Raw genomic sequence first — 21,303 nt, 5'->3', positions numbered from 1 at the left:
TGACGGCCGGGAAAACCGGCCGTCAAAAAATAGGACATGCTCTATCTTCGCCCGGGTACCCGGCCGCCCGGCTCCCATAGAAGTCTATGGGGCCGGGTAATACCCGGCCATCACCGGGATGTGTCCCGAGTGACGGCCGGGTTTTCCGGCGCTTGCGCTCTATCTCCTCCTCCTCACAGCGCAGAGTGCATGTGAGGAGGAGGAGTTGATGCCATTCTGACGAATGGCATCGCTGTACACTGTGTGGCAGGGCCGGGGTGTACAGCAGGTGGAAGGGAGCGCTGCGCTGGCTCCCTTCCCATGCTTGAAAAGCACCCTGGCCCGGCGACACCTTCGATGGCGCCGCTAGTAGCAACTGCTGCGGCTGCTACTACTGCAGCGACGCCACTATAGCAGAGCAGGGAGGGGGGGGGGGGAGGTATCTCCCCGCTCTGCTATGTGCTAGCCGCACTTTAGCTCCTTGAAGGAGCGGAATCCCCGTGTTTTCGGGGATTCAGCTCCTGGACAGAGCGCTTGATGTCTCTGTCCATATCTGGGCAGTGACATCAGGGGAAACTCCTGAAGCGGAATCCCAGAACACATGGGGATTCCCCTTCAGGAGTTGCCGCTGATGTCACTGTCCGGATCTGCCCGGCCCGGCACGGATGCAAAACTTAATGCAAACCGGCCGGGCAAAATGGCCGATTTTACCGGCCGGCACTCGGGCTCGGGAACGACCCGGTCGCGTGAATCCCGCCTTAATGCGACGGTTTGGTCACTTTTTATTTCATCAAAAAATAGACATTCTGGCGTTTTACAATAATTTTGTTTTTACGGCGTTCACCGTGCGGGTTAAACAATTATATATAGTAATAGTTCAGAGATTTACGGATGCGGCGATACCAATTATGTTTGTTGATTATTTTTTTTAACTTTTAATATATAATTTTATTTATTTTTTACACAAAAAAAACTATTTAACTCATTTTTACTTTTTTTTTTTTTTTTTTATTAGTCCCCCCCCCCCCCCCCCCCAGGGGACTTCAACCAGTGATCGTTCGATCGCTTGCACGATATACTGCAATACTAATGTATACTAATGTATTGCAGTATATCATGATTCTGACAGGCCGGTGGCAGCGCTTAATAGGTGCACAAAGATGGCAGACCTGGGGGACGCGATTGCGTTGCGGGGGGGGCGCGATGAACTGTTAGAGAGGGTCGTCCCCCTCTTTCTAACGATTTAAATGCTGCGGTCGCTATTGACCGCAGCATTTAACGAGTTAAACGAATGGGCTTGAGCGCGATGCCGCTCATTACTCTGACGTGTCGGCTGTAACAAACAGCCGACACCCGCATCGTATGGGGCGAGTTCACTCCGCGAGTTCGCTCCATACTTCCCCCTACCCGACTTTGGCGTATGGATACGTCAAATGTCGGGAAGAGGTTAAAGCCATGCCAGAGGCTGGGTACAAATATGGCAGACCTGGGGGCCTTCATTAGGGCCACAGGCTGCCATAACAACCATTGTGCACCCACCGATCGCGTCATTGGAGGGGGGCGCCCCCCTGATTCTAACAATTTAAATGCTTCGGTTGCGATTGACCGCGGCGTTTAAGGTCTTAAACGGGTGGAATCAAACTGATCTTTTGATCATTGCAGTGAAGTGTCTGCTGTATGACACGGCCGCGGAGTATGGAGCACGCTCAGCCCGTGAGCCCGATACATACCGCCCCTTAACGGCTGTCATGTACATGTATGTGTCATGACGTTAAGGGGTTATAGTCAATGGGTTCCGTCAGCCACCGGGGGTGCCTTGCGCTGCTGCTCTGACGGAGTGGTGTGACGCAGATGTGAACATGGCCTTACCGTTACATGCCCGTTCACCTTACTAGTCAGTGGCATTGGTTATCCCTGGTATCTGGATATAATGGGGCATGAGATAAGTAGCTATTATTATACCGCAGCGCCATACTGATGACACGAGGTTATATGTGGTGATTATCAGAAGATTCTGAGCATTCGTAGTGATTTATCGCCAAGGAACAATAAATATATCATTTTATCGCCTATCCGAGCGGACTGGATGCGACCCGTTCTTTCCAATATGTTCTTTGCAATAATCCGGTCCCGGACTCCAGAACCGTAGCTCCAACCTACGCCGTACCGTCGCTGGCCGCTGCGAGAATTATTGGATCTTTACAGGGTTTTCAGACATTGAATGTTTCCATTCACTGACAGCAAGGATAGATCACGTTAATGGTACGAATAAATGAAGCACAAAGTATATTAGAAAGTTGTTGAACTTTGCAAATATCTTCTATCTAGTTTTGGAAGCTGCGGCCTGATTGGAGCGGTTGCCTATAGCAACCAATTTCGATTAAAACTCCCCTAAAGTATATTAGAAAGTGCAAAACTTTTCACATGCAGGAATTCTGGGAAACTTCTTAATGTAGAGAGAATGGGGCGGATTTATAGACAGTCGGGGGATGAGATCTTCACTGATCGCTAGAAAGAAGAGTCTTCGGCTTTAGGCCTTATTTACACGAGCGTGTGCGTTTTGCGCACGTTGCAGTTCCGTGTGTCATCGGTGTTTGCTGCGTGTCTGCGTTATTTTCGCACGTATGGCGTCCGTATGTCACGCGGTTTTGATGTTTACAAAATGAAATGAAGGAGGTTTTTCTTTTTCCCCTAATTTCTTGAGCAACTGTTGCACGAATCGCGCACAGCGCACGGATGTGCGTCCGTGATGCGCAAAAAACGCTCAAGTATAGGACATGCAGTGAGACACGCGCTGCGTGAAAAACACGGAATGTCTGAATGGCCCCATTCACTTACATAGGTCCGTGCGACGTGCGTGATTTAAACACGCGTATCACGGACGTGTAAATAAGGCCTTGGGCTGTGTTCACACCGGGCGGACACGCTGCATTAAGGTTAACCGGGTGTCCGCCTGCAGTTTTTTTTGTCCCGAATGTCCGCTGCGGAAAACTGCACATAAAAAACCCCCACATGGTTCCCCTCTGACGTCCCGCAGCCCGGCCTCCGAGGAGACGTTTAAACCCACGTGGCCCCTGCAGCCTGAAACGTCCGCCCAGGAGGCCGGGTTGGATGAAGGAGCACAGAGTTCTGGGTAAATGTGAGGAATTTTTATTATTTTTTCTGAGTGTCGTTTTTTTGTGGCGGAATCACGGCTTTTCAGCTACAAAAAATGCAGCATCCTCCTATTTGTTGCGGGTTTTACCTCCTCAATGGAGAAAACCCGCAGCAGAAAAGTGGTGATCACGTAAATACAATTGACAGGCTGCGGATTAAAAAAACGCATTGCAGGTCAATTTCTGAGCGTTTTTTCCGCAGCGTGTGGATGACATTGCTTCCGTTATCATCCGCTCTGCTGTTTCTGTGTTCTGCCGCTTTTCCACAACTAAATACATTGCGGGAAGACCACGGGATTTCTGCAATGTGTGAACTTACCCTTGTCGAGCCGACCATTTCTAGGACATACTAAAAAATGTACAAACTGCAAATTGTCATCCCTGTTGTTAAGGTGCTTGTCCAGTGTAAAAAAAAGAACAATTTCCATACACCCTATTAGTGAGTTCTGGGTAATAGAGGGGGGTCCTCATCATTTGGTCAGGGTGGAGAGCAGTTACATAGAGCGTCTCTCTCTCTGACCTGTCCTGCATTACACAGACAACACATCGATATGAATGGACACTGTGTAATACTTCATTTCTCCTGTGGTGGCGCTGCAGGGAAACTGAACACTTCCAGGTTTCCCCACAGATTACAGCTGATCGCTGGGGGTCCCAGTAGGGGGACATATTGTGATCTGCTTATTATCAAGGGACTCTTCTAACCCTCTTATAACACTGCTGTACTGTTATATCCTCCAGTCCTTACATCTATATATGTGACTGATATCAGCCGCTCCTGTTATATCACTGCTGTACTATTATATCCTCCAGTCCTTACATCTATATATGTGACTGATATCAGCCGCTCCTCTTATATCACTGTTGTACTATTATACCCTCCAGTCCTTACATCTATATATGTGACTGATATCAGCCGCTCCTCTTATATCACTGCTGTACTATTATACCCTCCAGTCCTTACATCTATATATGTGACTGATATCAGCCGCTCCTGTTATATCACTGCTGTACTATTATATCCTCCAGTCCTTACATCTATATATGTGACTGATATCAGCCGCTCCTCTTATATCACTGCTGTACTATTATACCCTCCACTCCTTACATCTATATATGTGACTGATATCAGCCGCTCCTGTTATATCACTGCTGTACTATTATATCCTCCAGTCCTTACATCTATATATGTGACTGATATCAGCCGCTCCTCTTATATCACTGCTGTACTATTATATCCTCCAGTCCTTACATCTATATATGTGACTGATATCAGCCGCTCCTCTTATATCACTGCTGTACTATTATATCCTCCAGTCCTTACATCTATATATGTGCCTGATATCAGCCACTCCTCTTATATCACTGCTGTACTATTATATCCTCCAGGCCTTACATCTATATATGTGACTGATATCGGCCGCTCCTCTTATATCCCTGCTGTACTATTATATCCTCCAGTCCTTACATCTATATATGTGACTGATATCAGCCGCTCCTCTTATATCACTGCTGTACTATTATATCCTCCAGAGACATTACATCATATGTGACTGATATCAGCCGCTCCTCTTATATCACTGCTGTACTATTATATCCTCCAGTCCTTACATCTATATATGTGACTGATATCAGCCGCTCCTCTTATATCACTGCTGTACTATTATATCCCCCAGTCCTTACATCTATATATGTGTCTGATATCAGCCGCTCCTCTTATATCACTGCTGTACTATTATATCCTCCAGTCCTTACATCTATATATATGTGACTGATATCAGCCGCTCCTCTTATATCACTGCTGTACTATTATATCCTCCAGTCCTTACATCTATATATGTGACTGATATCAGCCGCTCCTCTTATAACACTGCTGTACTATTATATCCTCCAGTCCTTACATCTATATATATGTGACTGATATCAGCCACTCCTCTTATATCACTGCTGTACTATTATATCCTCCAGTCCTTACATCTATATGTGTGACTGATATCAGCCGCTCCTCTTATATCACTGCTGTACTATTATATCCTCCAGTCCTTACATCTATATATGTGACTGATATCAGCCGCTCCTCTTATAACACTGCTGTACTATTATATCCTCCAGTCCTTACATCTATATATATGTGACTGATATCAGCCACTCCTCTTATATCACTGCTGTACTATTATATCCTCCAGTCCTTACATCTATATGTGTGACTGATATCAGTCGCTCCTCTTATATCACTGCTGTACTATTATATCCTCCAGTCCTTACATCTATATATGTGACTGATATCAGCCGCTCCTCTTATATCACTGCTGTACTATTATATCCTCCAGTCCTTACATCTATATATGTGACTGATATCAGCCGCTCCTCTTATATCACTGCTGTACTATTATATCCTCCAGTCCTTACATCTATATATGTGACTGATATCAGCCGCTCCTCTTATATCACTGCTGTACTATTATATCCTCCAGTCCTTATATCTATATATGTGACTTATATCAGCCGCTCCTGTTATATCACTGCTGTACTATTATATCCTGCAGTCCTTACATCTATATATGTGACTGATATCAGCCGCTCCTCTTATATCACTGCTGTACTATTATATCCTCCAGTCCTTACATCTATATATGTGACTGATATCAGCCGCTCCTCTTATATCACTGCTGTACTATTATATCCTCCACTCCTTACATCTATATATGTGACTGATATCAGCCGCTCCTCTTATATCACTGCTGTACTATTATATCCTCCAGTCCTTACATCTATATATGTGACTGATATCAGCCGCTCCTCCTATATCACTGCTGTACTATTATATCCTCCAGTCCTTACATCTATATATATATGTGACTGATATCAGCCGCTCCTCGTATAACACTGCTGTACTATTATATCCTCCAGTCCTTACATCTATATATGTGACTGATATCAGCCGCTCCTCATATCACTGCTGTACTATTATATCCTCCAGTCCTTACATCTATATATGTGACTGATATCAGCCGCTCCTCTTATAACACTGCTGTACTATTATACCCTCCAGTCCTTACATCTATATATGTGACTGATATCAGCCGCTCCTCTTATATCACTGCTGTACTATTATATCCTCCAGTCCTTACATCTATATATGTGACTGATATCAGCCGCTCCTCTTATATCACTGCTGTACTATTATATCCTCCAGTCCTTACATCTATATATGTGACTGATATCAGCCGCTCCTCCTATAACACTGCTGTACTATTATATCCTCCAGTCCTTACATCTATATATGTGACTGATATCAGCCGCTCCTCCTATAACACTGCTGTACTATTATATCCTCCAGTCCTTACATCTATATATGTGACTGATATCAGCCGCTCCTCTTATGTCACTGCTGTACTATTATATCCTCCAGTCCTTACATCTATATGTGTGACTGATATCAGCCGCTCCTCTTATATCACTGCTGTACTATTATATCCTCCAGTCCTTACATCTATATATGTGACTGATATCAGCCGCTCCTCTTATATCACTGCTGTACTATTATATCCTCCAGTCCTTACATCTGTATATGTGACTGATATCAGCCGCTCCTCTTATATCACTGCTGTACTATTATATCCTCCAGTCCTTACATCTATATATGTGACTGATATCAGCCGCTCCTCTTATATCACTGCTGTACTATTATATCCTCCAGTCCTTACATCTATATGTGTGACTGATATCAGCCGCTCCTCTTATAACACTGCTGTACTATTATATCCTCCAGTCCTTACATCTATATATGTGACTGATATCAGCCGCTCCTCTTATATCACTGCTGTACTATTATATCCTCCACTCCTTACATCTATATATGTGACTGATATCAGCCGCTCCTCTTATATCACTGCTGTACTATTATAAGCTTTAGACTGTTGGGGTTACTGGCCCTTTAAGCCCGGCCTCCTGGTCTCTGATCAGTGGACGGTGTCCCGTGGTGCTCGGCCGCTCTTCTCTCCGTGCAGGCAGCTGTTTAGTGGCGAGCGTTGGCCGGGATGCGTCCGGCTATATTTATACCGCGTGGTGTCACCTGCTCCTCCGCTCTGATGCCCCCAGTAATGTGGTGCAGGATTGTGGGATCTGAGCACCTCCACCCCCTCCCCCTCCTCCCCATTCTGCTCTATGAATAGTTGGGTAACTCCAGCTCCGGCTCCTTTATCTGCAATGTCCGTTGTCTGATCATGTCCAGTTTTTGGTCAGCAGATGGTAGAACGCTGTGTTTTGCCGGCCGCCTGATAATGCAGCACGTGTGACGAGCAGCTGTCCTAATAACGGCCCCCGCACCAACCCGCGGCTCACCCCACAACTGTTATAGTGGGAGATGAGGGACCCCCTGCAGCCCCCCAGAGTGTTCCGTGCAGACAGCAGAGGCCAGAAGACTGGAGTTCATGCTTCATCACCTGTAATTGTTCCCTGGCACCGATGGACAAAACGTTGCCCAATTTAGTTCCAGCAGGATCATGTGACTTACCGCAGTGTATTAGACCCCAGAACTAACCCTGGAGTGATCGCGTCTGATCAATGGAGCAGGAGGGTCCAAAACACCTCAAGATAAGGGCCCGTTCACACCAACGTGAATCTCGTCCGTGTGACGGCCGTTAAAACAACCTCCATCACACGGACGCATGTATGTCAATGGGGTCGTTGTTTCAGTGGAGCGTGTGATGTGTGTCCTGTTTTCCTGCGTATCACGCACTAGTCTATGGGGGGGGGGGGGGTCCGTGACCATGCGGCCGTCCGAGGTGGGCTACGTTCGTGTGAATGTAGCCGGAGTGCTGGACGTCCCGATGTGGCCGGTATACAAGGCAGCACCTGTGGGAATAGGCACATGACATTTTTTGCCTACATGCGATATACACGTGGGGTAAAGCTCCTGTTTTATACGTTCAGCTTAGGGTGGCGGGTGCGTAATCGTAGCCGTCGCCCGTAGGTTATAATGGAAGCCGCGTTAATCTCCCCTTTATTTCCTTTTTCCACTGGGGCCTCCGGTGCCGAGAAAATCACTTTATTCAGAATATGTAAATGAGCTTTTTGGGGAAACGAGGACGTCACCGCTGCTCCTAAATTCCCTCCTCTTCCCCCAGTCTCTCCCTTCTTTCTGTGATTGACAGGGGCCAGGGAATGTAAGAACATTCTCCTGAGCGCGCGCGCACGCCTCTGCTTCATAATCAGTGCATGCGCTGTACGTACGTCATGTTTCACTGGGCTAAATCGTCTGTGCTGCACCTGCGCCGATTACATCACGCTACAGCCAGGAGAGGCGGACCACAGCATCGCAGAGCAGAAAAGGGTGTAGTGTGACGTGACCGGCCCAGGCGCTGCACAGCCGATTTAGCCCGGTGAATCGTCAAGTATGTACTGCGCATGCGCTGATTATGGAGTGCGCGCGCTCAGAAGAATACGGAGTTAGGCATGAACTCGGCTTTTACACTGTATGGTCCCTGTCAATCAAAGAAGGGAGGGAGGGACTGGGGAAAGAAGACAGAATTTTGGCGCAGCGGTGACGCCCTCGTTTCTCCAAAAAGCTCATTTGTATATTCTGAATAAATGATTTTCTTTGCACCGGAGGCACCAATGGAAAAAGGAAACAAAGGTGAGATTGAGGCGAGGCTGCTCTATGTTCCTCGGTCTGATGGGTAAATTTCTGCTGACCGACTTCCTATAAAGAAAACCTGATAAAAAAGGGTCGGGAGAGTTAATGATGTTAAATGGATCCCGTTCTAGTCCGAGGGCGACTGTTGAGTGTCCGTTTATTGCATCTGTCCTCCGTAGGTTCTGATGGCACCCGTGTAACGTCTACGTCATGAAATGCTCGTGCCATATCCCATTAATCAATTCCATACGCTGGCACCCGTCTCCCATAGGTTATAATGGCATCCGTCACCCGTAGGGTGCCATGTTAAAGAAACGTATACGTGTTTACTGGACTCTGCGGGGCGGTATAGTGTAGTCTATACGCTAATCCATTGTTTGTATTTTCCGGCTGTACAACGGACGGTGGCCTGTAGGACCCTCTTTTGGTCTCCGTCTGGGAATGGATCATTATGGACACGTTGCGCTTGTACGTTTTGTAGCTTTCCCCAGATAAACCTGCAGCCCAAACGTGATGTGAACAGCGCTCAATACTGACCTGCTGCCTATATTCTGCCGTTTTTTTAGGGCACCGCTATGATCGGCCATATAAAGTCACTACCCGGGGGCTTTCCGCTCTTTCGACCACTTGGCAGACGGCGACTGTTTACGGGGCATCTCCGGCAGGTTGAGATTATTTCTCGTGCCGTTCTTGGCTTTGATACCCGCAGCGGCGCTTTCCTTTTCAGCAGAGTTCTAATCTGTCAAACGCTGGAGGGAATTATGGATGTTAATCCCTGAAGTGCGGTCTTAGCTGAGCGGTGATACCTCTGTGTCCAGCGCTGGGGATTTCCTCCTGTTCTCGTGTAACCCCCGCGAGAGGCGCCCGGCGAGCTCTTCCTCTGCGTCTCTTGCCAAGTTCTGATTTCTGTGTAAGAGCACTGGTAGAGAAGGAACATGCGATCGTCTCCCTGTGCCGCCGTCCCTCACCGGGCGCCGTGAAGGGCCGTGCTGGTAGTCCGGTGACACTCGGCGGGCGCTCTGCTCTTCTGCGTCATTGGACCTGCCGATCATATTCCCAATTCTCAAGGTCTATCCCAAATGAATTGCTGTGCAGGGAGTCGGGGGATTTGTCTCGTCTCTTTATTATAAGGAGCGATTAATCGGTAATAAAAGCCATAAAGACTTGGGATGCACAAGCGAAGTAAAGATGGCGGTCACTTGAGAGCTGCTCCTCCCGACTCCCTGATACACGTGCGTCCTTGGGCCACTCTCTTCGTAAACCCCCAACCGGCGTATACAGATGGATACGGTACAGAATGTATACTGCGCGGTACACAGGTTTCTTTTTTTATATAGCGTCGCAGCCTTCCGTTGTAACTCCGGCTCTAAACTGATGTGAACTGAGCCGCGGGCCGTCATATCCGTGAATACTTTCGTATTATGCACAGAACACCCCAAAGATTCAGCACTAATTCCATGTATATTAATGTATCATTAACTGCTTATCTGTATACCTATGAAAACCTCCGTTCTTTACACTGCAGGCCGTATCCAGAAAAACGGTCATCGCTGCATAATAGAAACAAGGTTTGTATGGCTGTAGCGCCGGCTCTTGAGGGAAATTCCAATAATCTGTTTCTTTCCGGACTGTGAATATAAAACAAAAAGAAGAAAAACCACCTCCAGTATTGTGACGCCCCACACGCCCGCAGTGTTCCGTGCGAGTGACCTGTCTGACTTCTTCCTGCTGCTCGTCACTAGAAGGTTTGACCATAGAATAACTGGAGGAGTGTGAAGTCTCCGCTGTAAACCGTGGACGGCGAGGAGCGGCGTTCAATCCTGGGGCAGTCGGGAGGACCCGGGGCAGCTTGTGGGAGAGACTCGTGATACTTGATGACGGTTTTCAGGCCAGACGGCCCCCTTAGCTGCGGTAGTTTATTAGGGGGGGGGGATCTCCTCAATAGGATCTGATAGCTGCTGGATTATCAAATATTCTGGATTATTGGGCATAAATAGAAATATAAAGCGTTACTAGGAAATCTGCAGTTTGGGATTTCCTCATTGTCGGAGCTTTCTGTTTCTGCTCTTGTGAAACTCCACATTATATCGTAATCCTGTGCTAGAATTCAGGGCCGGATTATCAGACTTTCTGCAGCAGTGAATGGTGAATTATCGGAATCTCATTGGATGGACATATAAAATATAATGTACGTTGTTCCTTGGTTTTCTGTCTCTGGGAAAGTTGGGTGACAAACTATATGGCCACATTACAGCTCTTTTCTGAATGGCAGATACTTGAATGTGGGGTCACTGGATATATTGCTGCATCTTTAGTTGGATTTGCTGTTCGGGGGTCTGGGAAAGCTGGGTGCTTGGTTTTTAGAAGCCGTGGAGGTTGTGTGTGATTCTTTTTCGGTCTGTATACGTAGTTGACAGGAGGAGTGGAACGAGTTCTTCCTTTTTCTTCCATCCATGCATTGATCGGGATGCTGTCAGTATGCAGGAGCGCCCGGAGATCCTCCGATCCTTTCAATGATTGACAGCTTACTGGCGGTCACCGCGGCGTTGACCATTGCGGACGTTTAATCTTTTCCCTCTTCAGCCGGCAGTTTAGATTCCATTCTGTGTCCTCCTGGTGACGTGTTTTATAGCGTACGTTATATTGCTCGGAGTGGAGCTCGCAGCTCAAAGTCTTGCAGATAAGGAGCGGGCGAGCAAGAAACTTTCTAGGCAGGAACACTAAGTAAATCTCGACTTTCCATTGCCCAAAAACTCCGGACGTCCCGTCCAGGCCGAGGATTTAGCGGTCTGTCACTTGCCGTTGGTTACTCATTCATTGGCGCTCAGGGATCTTGGCATGGTGAAAGATGCCCTCGCGGGCCGGCCTGAGCTGTTCACTGGCCCTTCTTGCCATAAAGGAAAGTGCTGAAAATGAGCCGCGGCTCTGGCTCCTCGATGCTGCGGTTCTTCATCAATCTCTTCCTGTCTTGTTCCAAATCTAAGGATGAGTTCAGACTAATAATCCTCAGTCAGGTGAGTTCCCCCCCCCAACCCCCCCCCCCCCCCGGGCGCGGCTCTCGTGTCTATGAAGATTATTCAATGTTTTATTATTCTGCGTAACCTCCTGCCTTGTGTTGAGTCGCCTGGATTTCTGTAGTTCTTCTCCTGGGGCTGGTCCTGGTGACCTTGAGTCTTGTATGAGTGGTAAGTATAGAGATATAACTATATATATCTCCGTTCTGGGTGTATGGGCAGCGTAGGTTCCCACCTTACAGAGGTCGTCTTGTCGTGGCAGGTGGGCTCACACAATTTGATCAAAACGTGCGCTAAGAACTTCCCTATTGTAAGTAGATTTGGCAGTAATGCAGATTTATATTTAGCAGCTTAGGTGGCGTTCGTGCTCGCAGTGCGCTGTCGCCATTTTCTTGTGTGCCGTGTGTATGTGTATATATATATATATACTCCAGCCTGTGAGTAGTTCATGTCACGAGAGCCCAGCAGCGTGCTGTAATGGCCCCAGGGTGGTTATAATGTATACTGCGGCTTATATAACCTTCAGCCTCTTACCCGATCAGACCCCAATTGTAACCTGACGTGTCCCTATCACAAGTTTTGGAGCCCTTTAAGGGTATGTGCCTTTTAATTTTGTGTTTTGTCCGCTGCGGCCCAGTTGCGTCCCGTTCGCCCCATTCTAGCAGTATACCGGCCTACAGGTTGTGCAGTACAGACGGCCTTTCTTACGTTGTACGTCTCCCAGAGACGGGGGTTGTCACTGCCGGGAGCCGCAGTCAATGGCGTCCTGTGTTTCCTATACACGCCTGCGGTACTCCAGTGCTGAGAGTCGCTCTGGATACGGTTATTGACTTGATTTTAGCGCACTTTATTGCCTCTCAGTCTTCCTCTGCTTTTTCTTAGTTGTATATGTATCTGGGAAAGCTGGGTGAGCCTCAGTATGGCTGACATCACGGCCCTCACATCGGCTGTCACTCCGACAACAATTCTACTTTGACCCCTCGCTGAAATAGAAATACGTAGATTTTTCTGTCTGGGAAAGCTGGGTGGCAGTTTTTTAGTGGTGGCCCTGGGAATTGTCACCCGGACTAGATGGGGTTTAATGTGCACGCACCCTGGCGTCCGTCAGAGGAGGCTGGGACGGTGGTGTAATACTTGGCACGCAGGGAACGATGGCTCCTGCTCCTCTATAATCCTATGACGGCAGTCGGCTGAAATGTTTGATACCAGTGATTGTACGAGGGATAAGTCGCAGTTCAGTCCTGGAAGTTGCTGCTGGCCGCAGTTTCTGCTTACACGGCCGCCGTACTGATAACGGGTTCCAGCGTCGCAGCGATCCCACATAGGCTGAAAGGGGAACTAAAGTTATAAAAACTTTTGACGTGTCATAGTGACTCGTCAGAAGTTTTGATCAGTGGAGTCCGAGCACGGAGACCCCCCCCACCGATCACCAAAACAAAGTGGCTGAAGACCACAGGTGGGCGCTGTGCCGCTTTTGTTTCTTATCCACTTTCCTCAATGCTGAGCGAGTGGTGTACGGACTCGTAGACTTTCTATTGACCCTTTCAAACCGCTCCGTGGAAAAAACCCGTCGGAAACGAAGTGGCACGGCGCTCACCTGGGGGCTTCCTGCGCTGCGTTTTGGTAATCTGTGGGGGTCTCCGTGCTCAGACTCAAAACGTCTGTCATTCTGGCATGTCTAAACTTTTTAAAAAAAACTTTTGTTATACTTTAATAAAGAATATCTGTACTTTCCAAAAACTCTTGATATGTCATAAAGACATATCAGAAATTTTGATTCGTGGGTGTCGTCGTCGTCGTCCCCCCCCCCATCCTGAGACCCCCAATGTCGCTGAAACAAAGGTGGTGAAGCGTTCCGCCGAGATTGGCGCCCCTCATTAGGCTGAAGACTGACTAAGAAGTTCTATGTGGGCTGTTTTCAACTTAACGAGCGTTTAAGTGACGTTGGGGGTCTCGGCACCCGGACCCCACCAATCAAAACTTCTAATTCTCTATGAAATATCAAACGTTTTTGGAAAGTGCAGTTACTCTTCAAATAGCCCTAGAGTGAAAAATACTGTCTATACATCTCTCGTGTCAAGTCGGTTCAGCTGATTTGGCTTATAACTCCTATAAATTTGTCACCATGTTCAAGTTCTCTGCGTGCTGTCAGTGAATAGAAATCATTATTAGTACTGTGAGAGCAGGACATGAAGAAAATGGGTCATCGGCTAAATACTTCTATCCCCCCATAAAATAACGGTTCTTGATCATCTTTTCTTAGTACTGTGCATTGTGCCGTTCCTCTGTTATTCCTCCTGCAAATTTATGAATAAATTGACAACTGTGTGACACTACACAGGCCTACACTGACTAATAAGTGCTCCGTCTCAGACCATAGGGACACGCCCCCTGACAAGGGGAATACCAGGAGGAATAACAGAGGGACGCACAATGCAGCGCTCTAAGAAAAGATGCTCCAGGATTGTGTTTTTTTTTTTTTTATGGGAAGTTACAAGTATTTACTTAAACCGACATATCAGGAGAGCTGACCGGTCCTCTTTAATGTAAGCAGTGAAGGATTCCATTCACTGACAGCAACTAGAGAACTTGAGTCATTAGGAACTTTTTATTGGAAAACCCAGGCGACAATTCTACATCTGCGGCTGCGATCTGTGGGGTCTCGTCGTATCCTCCTGTTTACTGCGCGTATTATAAATCCGGTCCATTGCGATTTTGACCTTTTTTATTAACGGATCATTTCTACTACACCTTGTACATCGCCTGCTAATCTGGATCTGCGGCCGTGAAATGTCACTTATTGCGAAACATCACAAAACACACATCAGTGGTAAAGACCATCTATTGATTGTGTAAAGTCCGGCGCTGCAGGGGTTACGGGCGCATCGCTCTCTGGACGCCGGATCCATCTTGTGGTCTCGTCTCCAGATATTTCTGCCTCTTCTTTGGTCAGGCAGGTTTTTTTTTTTTTGTATTTCTTCTTCATGGTTATAAATGTTTTTGTGTTAATCATTTGAAAGCTGGGGGGGGGGGGTCACCGCTGTCTGTCTGTCCTGTATCAGCTGTGTAGGTGACAGTCACCACCCGGGGTAATCATATCACAGACCACCCGCATCGTCTCTGCTCCGCTTTATTTTAATACTTGTCAGGATAATGCGGCCGTCATAGAGGGGTGATCTGCCGCTCAGGACCCCCGTCTATGAGCCGCTCAGGACCCCCGTCTATGAGCCGCTCAGGAGCAGCTGCTCTCACCCCGGGGTCCTGAGGCCGTCCATCTATTGGGGTCTGTTTGCACGATTCACTCAAATTGCATTTTTTTGGCGTCATTTTTGCAAGAATCGCAGTTTGACTGTAACGTGACTGTACCTTCACGTGTAATACTACATTTTACCCGTAGCGGGCGCTGCAGGGGAAAAGAGCAGCTGGTGACGACTTGACATACAAGGCCTGTCGTATCCTCGTATTAAAGGGTTTATATTATGCTGTAGAATTCTGCGCTGTAAAGAGACTTAAAGGGGAAGTCCGGCCAAAAGTGTTACGACACCACCACTAATTCCCAAATGGGAGGGGCTGTGACCCTATACCGAGAGCTCTAGGTCCTATGGCTACACCCAGGGCTGGGACTAGGACTCCGATTTTTTTCCCCTATAGAATGTGAATGGGTCCCCGGAGCAATGGTGAGCGGCTGGCGACCCAGGGGTACAAGCTGCCCTTTGGTGCTGTCCCCGCGTGTATTATTTTTGCATCGTGTGGATAAGATTTGTTCTACCTCCTCCACGCTGCCGCTACTATATTATCGAACCGATTTTTCCAAAATCCGTTGCGGAAAATCCGAACTATTTACGCAACACTTGAACTGACCCTAAATGTTTGGTGGGAGTTTGACTAATGGCCCCCCCTGGGCGCGCTCCTGTAGCTGCTTTCACACCATCCATAGATTGTTAGACTGACCACGATCGCTGCAGACTGGAGGGGTGAGGGCCTGTAACGTGCGCCCCCTGATGAGGTCGATCTGAGGCCCCCATAATGTGTTGACCACCGTTAGTCCATGTGCTGTAGGATATGAATCCTCTGATGTCATGCGCCATTTTCACCCACTTGTTTCCACCCTAGGGAATGTTTTGGAGTTGCAGACAAAGTATCTTTAATGAGATGAAGAAGAAGTTCTCCCAGGTAGTTGTCTGTCCTGCGGGACCCTCACCCTGTGTGTTGTGGAGGACGAGACCCCGTGCCGCATGCTCCTGGAATCTAACACGTCGTCTATTGTCTGGGATACAATTAACCCTGCGTGAAGTCTGTGATGTTGGACACTTTACATAAAGCTGTGTGCACGCTGACCTATGGAGTCCCTGCGGCTCCGTACTACAGCCATGTGCGCTCCTCCTGTATGCGTTATATCACGCTAGGTATTCTCCTAGCTCTGTAGTATGGCGTCCAATGCAAGAAGGCACCATTTTTTTTATTTTTTTTTTCTCTCTGGTTCATATGGAACAGGAAAAACCTTCCTATGCTTCTAGAGGGTGTACAGAGCCGCAAAACTCTGGTGTGCATGAGGCCTAAACCACATAGGCGGCTGCAGAACCGCCTGCAAATCTATAGACCCTGTGATTGTAGAAAGCTGTACAGTGGCCGAGATATGAGCCTGATGATCGCGCAGTGTGAGCCTGATGATCGCGCAGTGTGAGCCTGATGATCGCGCAGTGTGAGCCTGATGATCGCGCAGTGTGAGCCTGATGATCGCGCAGTGTGAGCCTGATGATCGCGCAGTGTGAGCCTGATGATCGCGCAGTGTGAGCCTGATGATCGCGCAGTGTGAGCCTGATGATCGCGCAGTGTGAGCCTGATGATCGCGCAGTGTGAGCCTGATGATCGCGCAGTGTGAGCCTGATGATCGCGCAGTGTGAGCCTGATGATCGCGCAGTGTGAGCCTGATGATCGCGCAGTGTGAGCCTGATGATCGCGCAGTGTGAGCCTGATGATCGCGCAGTGTGAGCCTGATGATCGCGCAGTGTGAGCCTGATGATCGCGCAGTGTGAGCCTGATGATCGCGCAGTGTGAGCCTGATGATCGCGCAGTGTGAGCCTGATGATCGCGCAGTGTGAGCCTGATGATCGCGCAGTGTGAGCCTGATGATCGCGCAGTGTGAGCCTGATGATCGCGCAGTGTGAGCCTGATGATCGCGCAGTGTGAGCCTGATGATCGCGCAGTGTGAGCCTGATGATCGCGCAGTGTGAGCCTGATGATCGCGCAGTGTGAGCCTGATGATCGATTGCGGTGTGAGCCTGATGATCGATTGCGGTGTGAGCCTGATGATCGATTGCGGTGTGAGCCTGATGATCGATTGCGGTGTGAGCCTGATGATCGATTGCGGTGTGAGCCTGATGATCGATTGCGGTGTGAGCCTGATGATCGATTGCGGTGTGAGCCTGATGATCGATTGCGGTGTGAGCCTGATGATCGATTGCGGTGTGAGCCTGATGATCGATTGCGGTGTGAGCCTGATGATCGATTGCGGTGTGAGCCTGATGATCGATTGCGGTGTGAGCCTGATGATCGATTGCGGTGTGAGCCTGATGATCGATTGCGGTGTGAGCCTGATGATCGATTGCGGTGTGAGCCTGATGATCGATTGCGGTGTGAGCCTGATGATTGATTGCGGTATGAGCCTGATCGCAGTATGATCACTTCCAAAACCTACCCATGTTACTTAGACGTTATGCTGCACACAAAACATCCTCAATTAACTATACCACTTTCTTTTTCAATTGCTCACCATTTTAAAGATCCTTGCTTGCTGCCTGTGAATGGAAGCATCTTTGTTTACAAAGGGTGAGGACCTGTCCTGATCATGTGCACAGACACCGCTGCAGTGCTGGATGTAAGAGCGTGCTCTGGTACATTGTAACAGGTCCTGCAGCTGTGGGCAGCACATGATCACGTTGCAGAACCTCTGATTATAGAAAGGTTGGACTACTGACATCACAAGGTTATTTTGTGGCACCTTGTATAGGAGAGCGGCATGTTTTCCCGCATTCAGATTTCGTCCTACTAACCTGCGGCTGCGTGCGAACTCCTCGCTGCTCAATCACGGAGAATAATTTTTTGCTTTCGCTTTTTTTTTTTTTTTCTCTCCCAGATTGAAAATGCTGCTGATGAACCGAGAGTGCTGTGCATAGTACAAGACACCACCAGCTGCAGAAGCATCAATGAGCGGATCACCCTGAACCTCCCGGCCTCCACCTCCGTGCGCCAGCTGTATGAGGATGTGGCCAGTAAAGTGGGCTACGTGAGCGGCACCTTCAGCCTGAAGTTTGGTAATGGCGACATGGTGAGTTTCCCATCCCCCATGTATAAAGCGAACCATACACCTAATGATGAAACCTATACCGGCTGATCACATTACAGCACACGTGTCAAACCTGTTGGTCTCCAACTGTTAAACTACAACTCCCAGCATGCCTTAGAAGCATGCAGCATCCAGGGAATGCCTGGGATTTGTAGTTTGACACCACTGCATTAGAGGCCGACCGTGGAGATTAAAATGATCCGCACCTCTCCGTCCGTTCTGCGTTGTAAAAATGGATGACTCTCTCCCTTTTATTGTAGCGACCACGCACTGATGGGGTCTTCTATTTAATTAGCCAGAAACTTCTTTATATTGAAACGTCTACTAACCCTTGTAGGTCAATGTTTCACCTTATCCGGGGGCCCGTGCTCCCGGAGGATTCTTGACTGCAGCTTTTAGCATTTATTACGGTGTTGGGGAATTCGGAAACGATCATGTGATCGTACGTGCGCTGAGTATTGTGGTCCCCCATGGACACTTGACGGAGCACAAACAACTTGTGGATTCTGGTGGCCGTCTCCATTGGAGAGCACAATATATAAGTGATCACGCATGCTGCCCCCTGGGATCTCAATCCTGGGATATTCTCATGTCTATTGGCTGGATTCAGTATAAATCCATTTTTCTGTTCACCTGATTTACATTTGTGTCCTGTTTTGTGTTTCAGACCGAGCTGGACGCCACTCGGGACCGGTCATTACTGGGCGCCGGTTTTGAGGCAGGAAAGAAGAATTTTCTTCACTTAACTGATAAGAATGGGGAGCAGCCTCAGCTGACGTCGGTAAGAAGCCCCGGACTCTATACTATAAATACTAATACATAAAAGTTCTTTGTAGAGAACCAGCGGCATCGGCTGTAAATCTCTGCACTGCCCTTTATTCAGTTTTTATCCCACCGCACCGGCTTCACATTAACCCCCGTTCACACTAGTCCTTGCGTCGGCAGAGTTTACGGCATGGTGGCTCAGTGGTCTGCACTGTCGCCTTATATCACAGGGGTCCCAGGTAAGAAACCCACCAGGCGCCTCGTGCACGTGGAGTTTGTTTGTTCTCATGGGTTTGCTCCAGGCTCGCTGGATTCTTCTCGTGTCAAATACTTACAGGAGCAAATTTATCCAAAAGGCTGACGCTTTGGAGTGAAGCGAAACATTAACCCTTACCTGTACATGACGCATCCGGTGTTCTGTGCCCTGATCTTGTCGTCTTCCCTCTCTTTTGCTGCGTTTCTAGGACGAGTCTGGGACGGCAGACAGCAGCGGCCTCGATGACAGCACCCAAGAAAAGTTCATTGGACCCCTCCCCAGAGATGGCACCGTGGGCTGCACCAGTGATTATGTCAGTCAGAACTACTCCTATTCATCACTTCTCAGCAAATCCGACACCGGTAATCCCAATCATTCTTATATCGTTAGGCCTAATTCACACAAGCGTGTTCGGTCCGTGATATACGGTCCGCATGTCGGCCGCGTATCCCGGACGAACACACTACAGGGAGCCGGACTCCTAGCATTATAGTTATGTACGACGCTAGGAGTCCCTGCCTCTCCGTGGAACTACTGTCCTGTACTAAAAACATGATTACAGTACGGGACAGTTGTCCTGCAGCGAGGCAGGGACTCCTGGCATCATACGTAACTATGGTGCTAGTAGCGTTCCTCCCAGCACTGCTGACATGTGGACCGTATGTCAAGGACCGAACACGGTCATGTGAATTAGGCCTGAGTCTGAAGAGCCAGGACTGTGTATTACAGACCGTACATTGGTTTGTTACTCCTATTTCAGCGTCGTTCTTCTCTGTCCTGACTTCTCCCTTCTCTCTATTCTCAGGTTATGTGGGTTTAGTGAACCAGGCCATGACCTGCTACTTGAACAGTCTTCTCCAAACGCTGTTTATGACGCCAGAATTTCGGAATGCTCTGTACAAGTCAGTATTGTCCTAAGTTGTGCTTCAAACATTTAAACTTTATGATATTGTGTAAAGGCCTGTTCACATCACCGTTCATTTCCGTTCCGTCGGGTGAACGTCGCAACGGAAAGTGAAAGTGACAGCACAGCTTCCGTTTCAGTCACCATTGATCTCGGTGGTGACGGAAACATCGCTAATGCTTTCCGTTCATCACCATTCCGGCTGGTTTCCGGTTTTCCGACGGAATCAATAGCGGAGTCGACTGCGTTATTGATTCTGTCGGAAAACCGGAAGCCAGCCGGAATGGTGATGAACGGAAAGCATTAGCGATGTTTCCGTCGAGTTGTACTTTATGTAGGCGCCATCTTTTAGTACGTTTACATTCTCGTTTAATTTGTATACCTTTTTTTTAATTTTATTTTAGTAAAAATGTAGAATAAAAAGCCGCTCCGCTGCAGTGGTCAGAGACTTGTTTTGTTTTTTTTATTCCAGTTGACCAATTACTTGTGTTTGGTAAAAATAATATTTTCTGTACTTTCAGGTGGGCGTTTGAGGAGTCGGAGGAAGACCCAGTCACCAGCATCCCCTACCAGCTGCAGAGATTATTTGTCTTACTGCAAACCAGTAAAAAGCGGGCGATCGAAACGACGGACGTGACCAGGAGCTTTGGCTGGGACAGCAGTGAAGGTAACCGCAGATTCTGATGAAGGACATAGGGCTCCTTGAAGCTGTGATATAGGGTGTTGTATGGCAGGAAGTCATGATGTGAAGTGTGAACTGGCCCTACATTACTTAAGAACATTGTAATTCATTAAAAGCCCTTTAATCCTCCAGAGCTGGAAAGTCTCCCGGCTCATACACCGAATGTCTCCGTAAGGCCCTATTGATTTGGTGTATGCCCAACGAGTGTCCTTGTGCCGTATGTCAGGGGGGTATACCCTTATTTTTAATGGTACGGATTAGCATGGAATACTGCGCTTTTTCCTCCGTACAAAGGCACACAAAAAATGTAAGCCGAGCAGCCTTTGGTTTTGCAATAGGTTCTTATGGGCGGCGCGTGCAACGGTGAATGCCAATACAGTGGCATATGTCGGGAAATATCTCCTCGCCTCTACCTCGAACAGAAGGCTAAACGCAATATGAACAGACGTACTTTTTGCTGTTCGATTCAGAACTAATTCCCCTATTACACCGGCCGATTTTGGCTGCTGCAGCCAAATGGGAAGGGGAAAAGTCTGTAATACGGTGAACTACAAGTGTCGGCGA

The 21,303-nt window shown here is 48.0% G+C and overlaps 1 protein-coding gene across 2 annotated transcripts in view; it reads left to right on the top strand.

Annotated features, from left to right (window-relative positions):
* The window catches only part of USP47 (ubiquitin specific peptidase 47), a 40,251-nt gene that overhangs the window by 3,304 nt on the left and 15,644 nt on the right, over nucleotides 1–21,303 (top strand). For both annotated transcript variants that reach the window (XM_075838154.1, XM_075838153.1), the window contains exons 2-6: nucleotides 17,923–18,114; nucleotides 18,800–18,913; nucleotides 19,362–19,515; nucleotides 19,959–20,055; nucleotides 20,579–20,724. In XM_075838154.1, the coding sequence (XP_075694269.1) occupies nucleotides 17,923–18,114; nucleotides 18,800–18,913; nucleotides 19,362–19,515; nucleotides 19,959–20,055; nucleotides 20,579–20,724 (703 nt within the window). The remainder of the gene's footprint in view (nucleotides 1–17,922; nucleotides 18,115–18,799; nucleotides 18,914–19,361; nucleotides 19,516–19,958; nucleotides 20,056–20,578; nucleotides 20,725–21,303) is intronic.

This window comes from Rhinoderma darwinii, chromosome 9 (assembly GCF_050947455.1).
Source record: "Rhinoderma darwinii isolate aRhiDar2 chromosome 9, aRhiDar2.hap1, whole genome shotgun sequence".
Taxonomy (NCBI): Eukaryota; Metazoa; Chordata; class Amphibia; order Anura; family Rhinodermatidae; genus Rhinoderma; species Rhinoderma darwinii.
The sequence above is the reverse complement of the archived record's forward strand: the minus strand, read 5'-3'. Positions and strand labels throughout refer to the sequence as shown.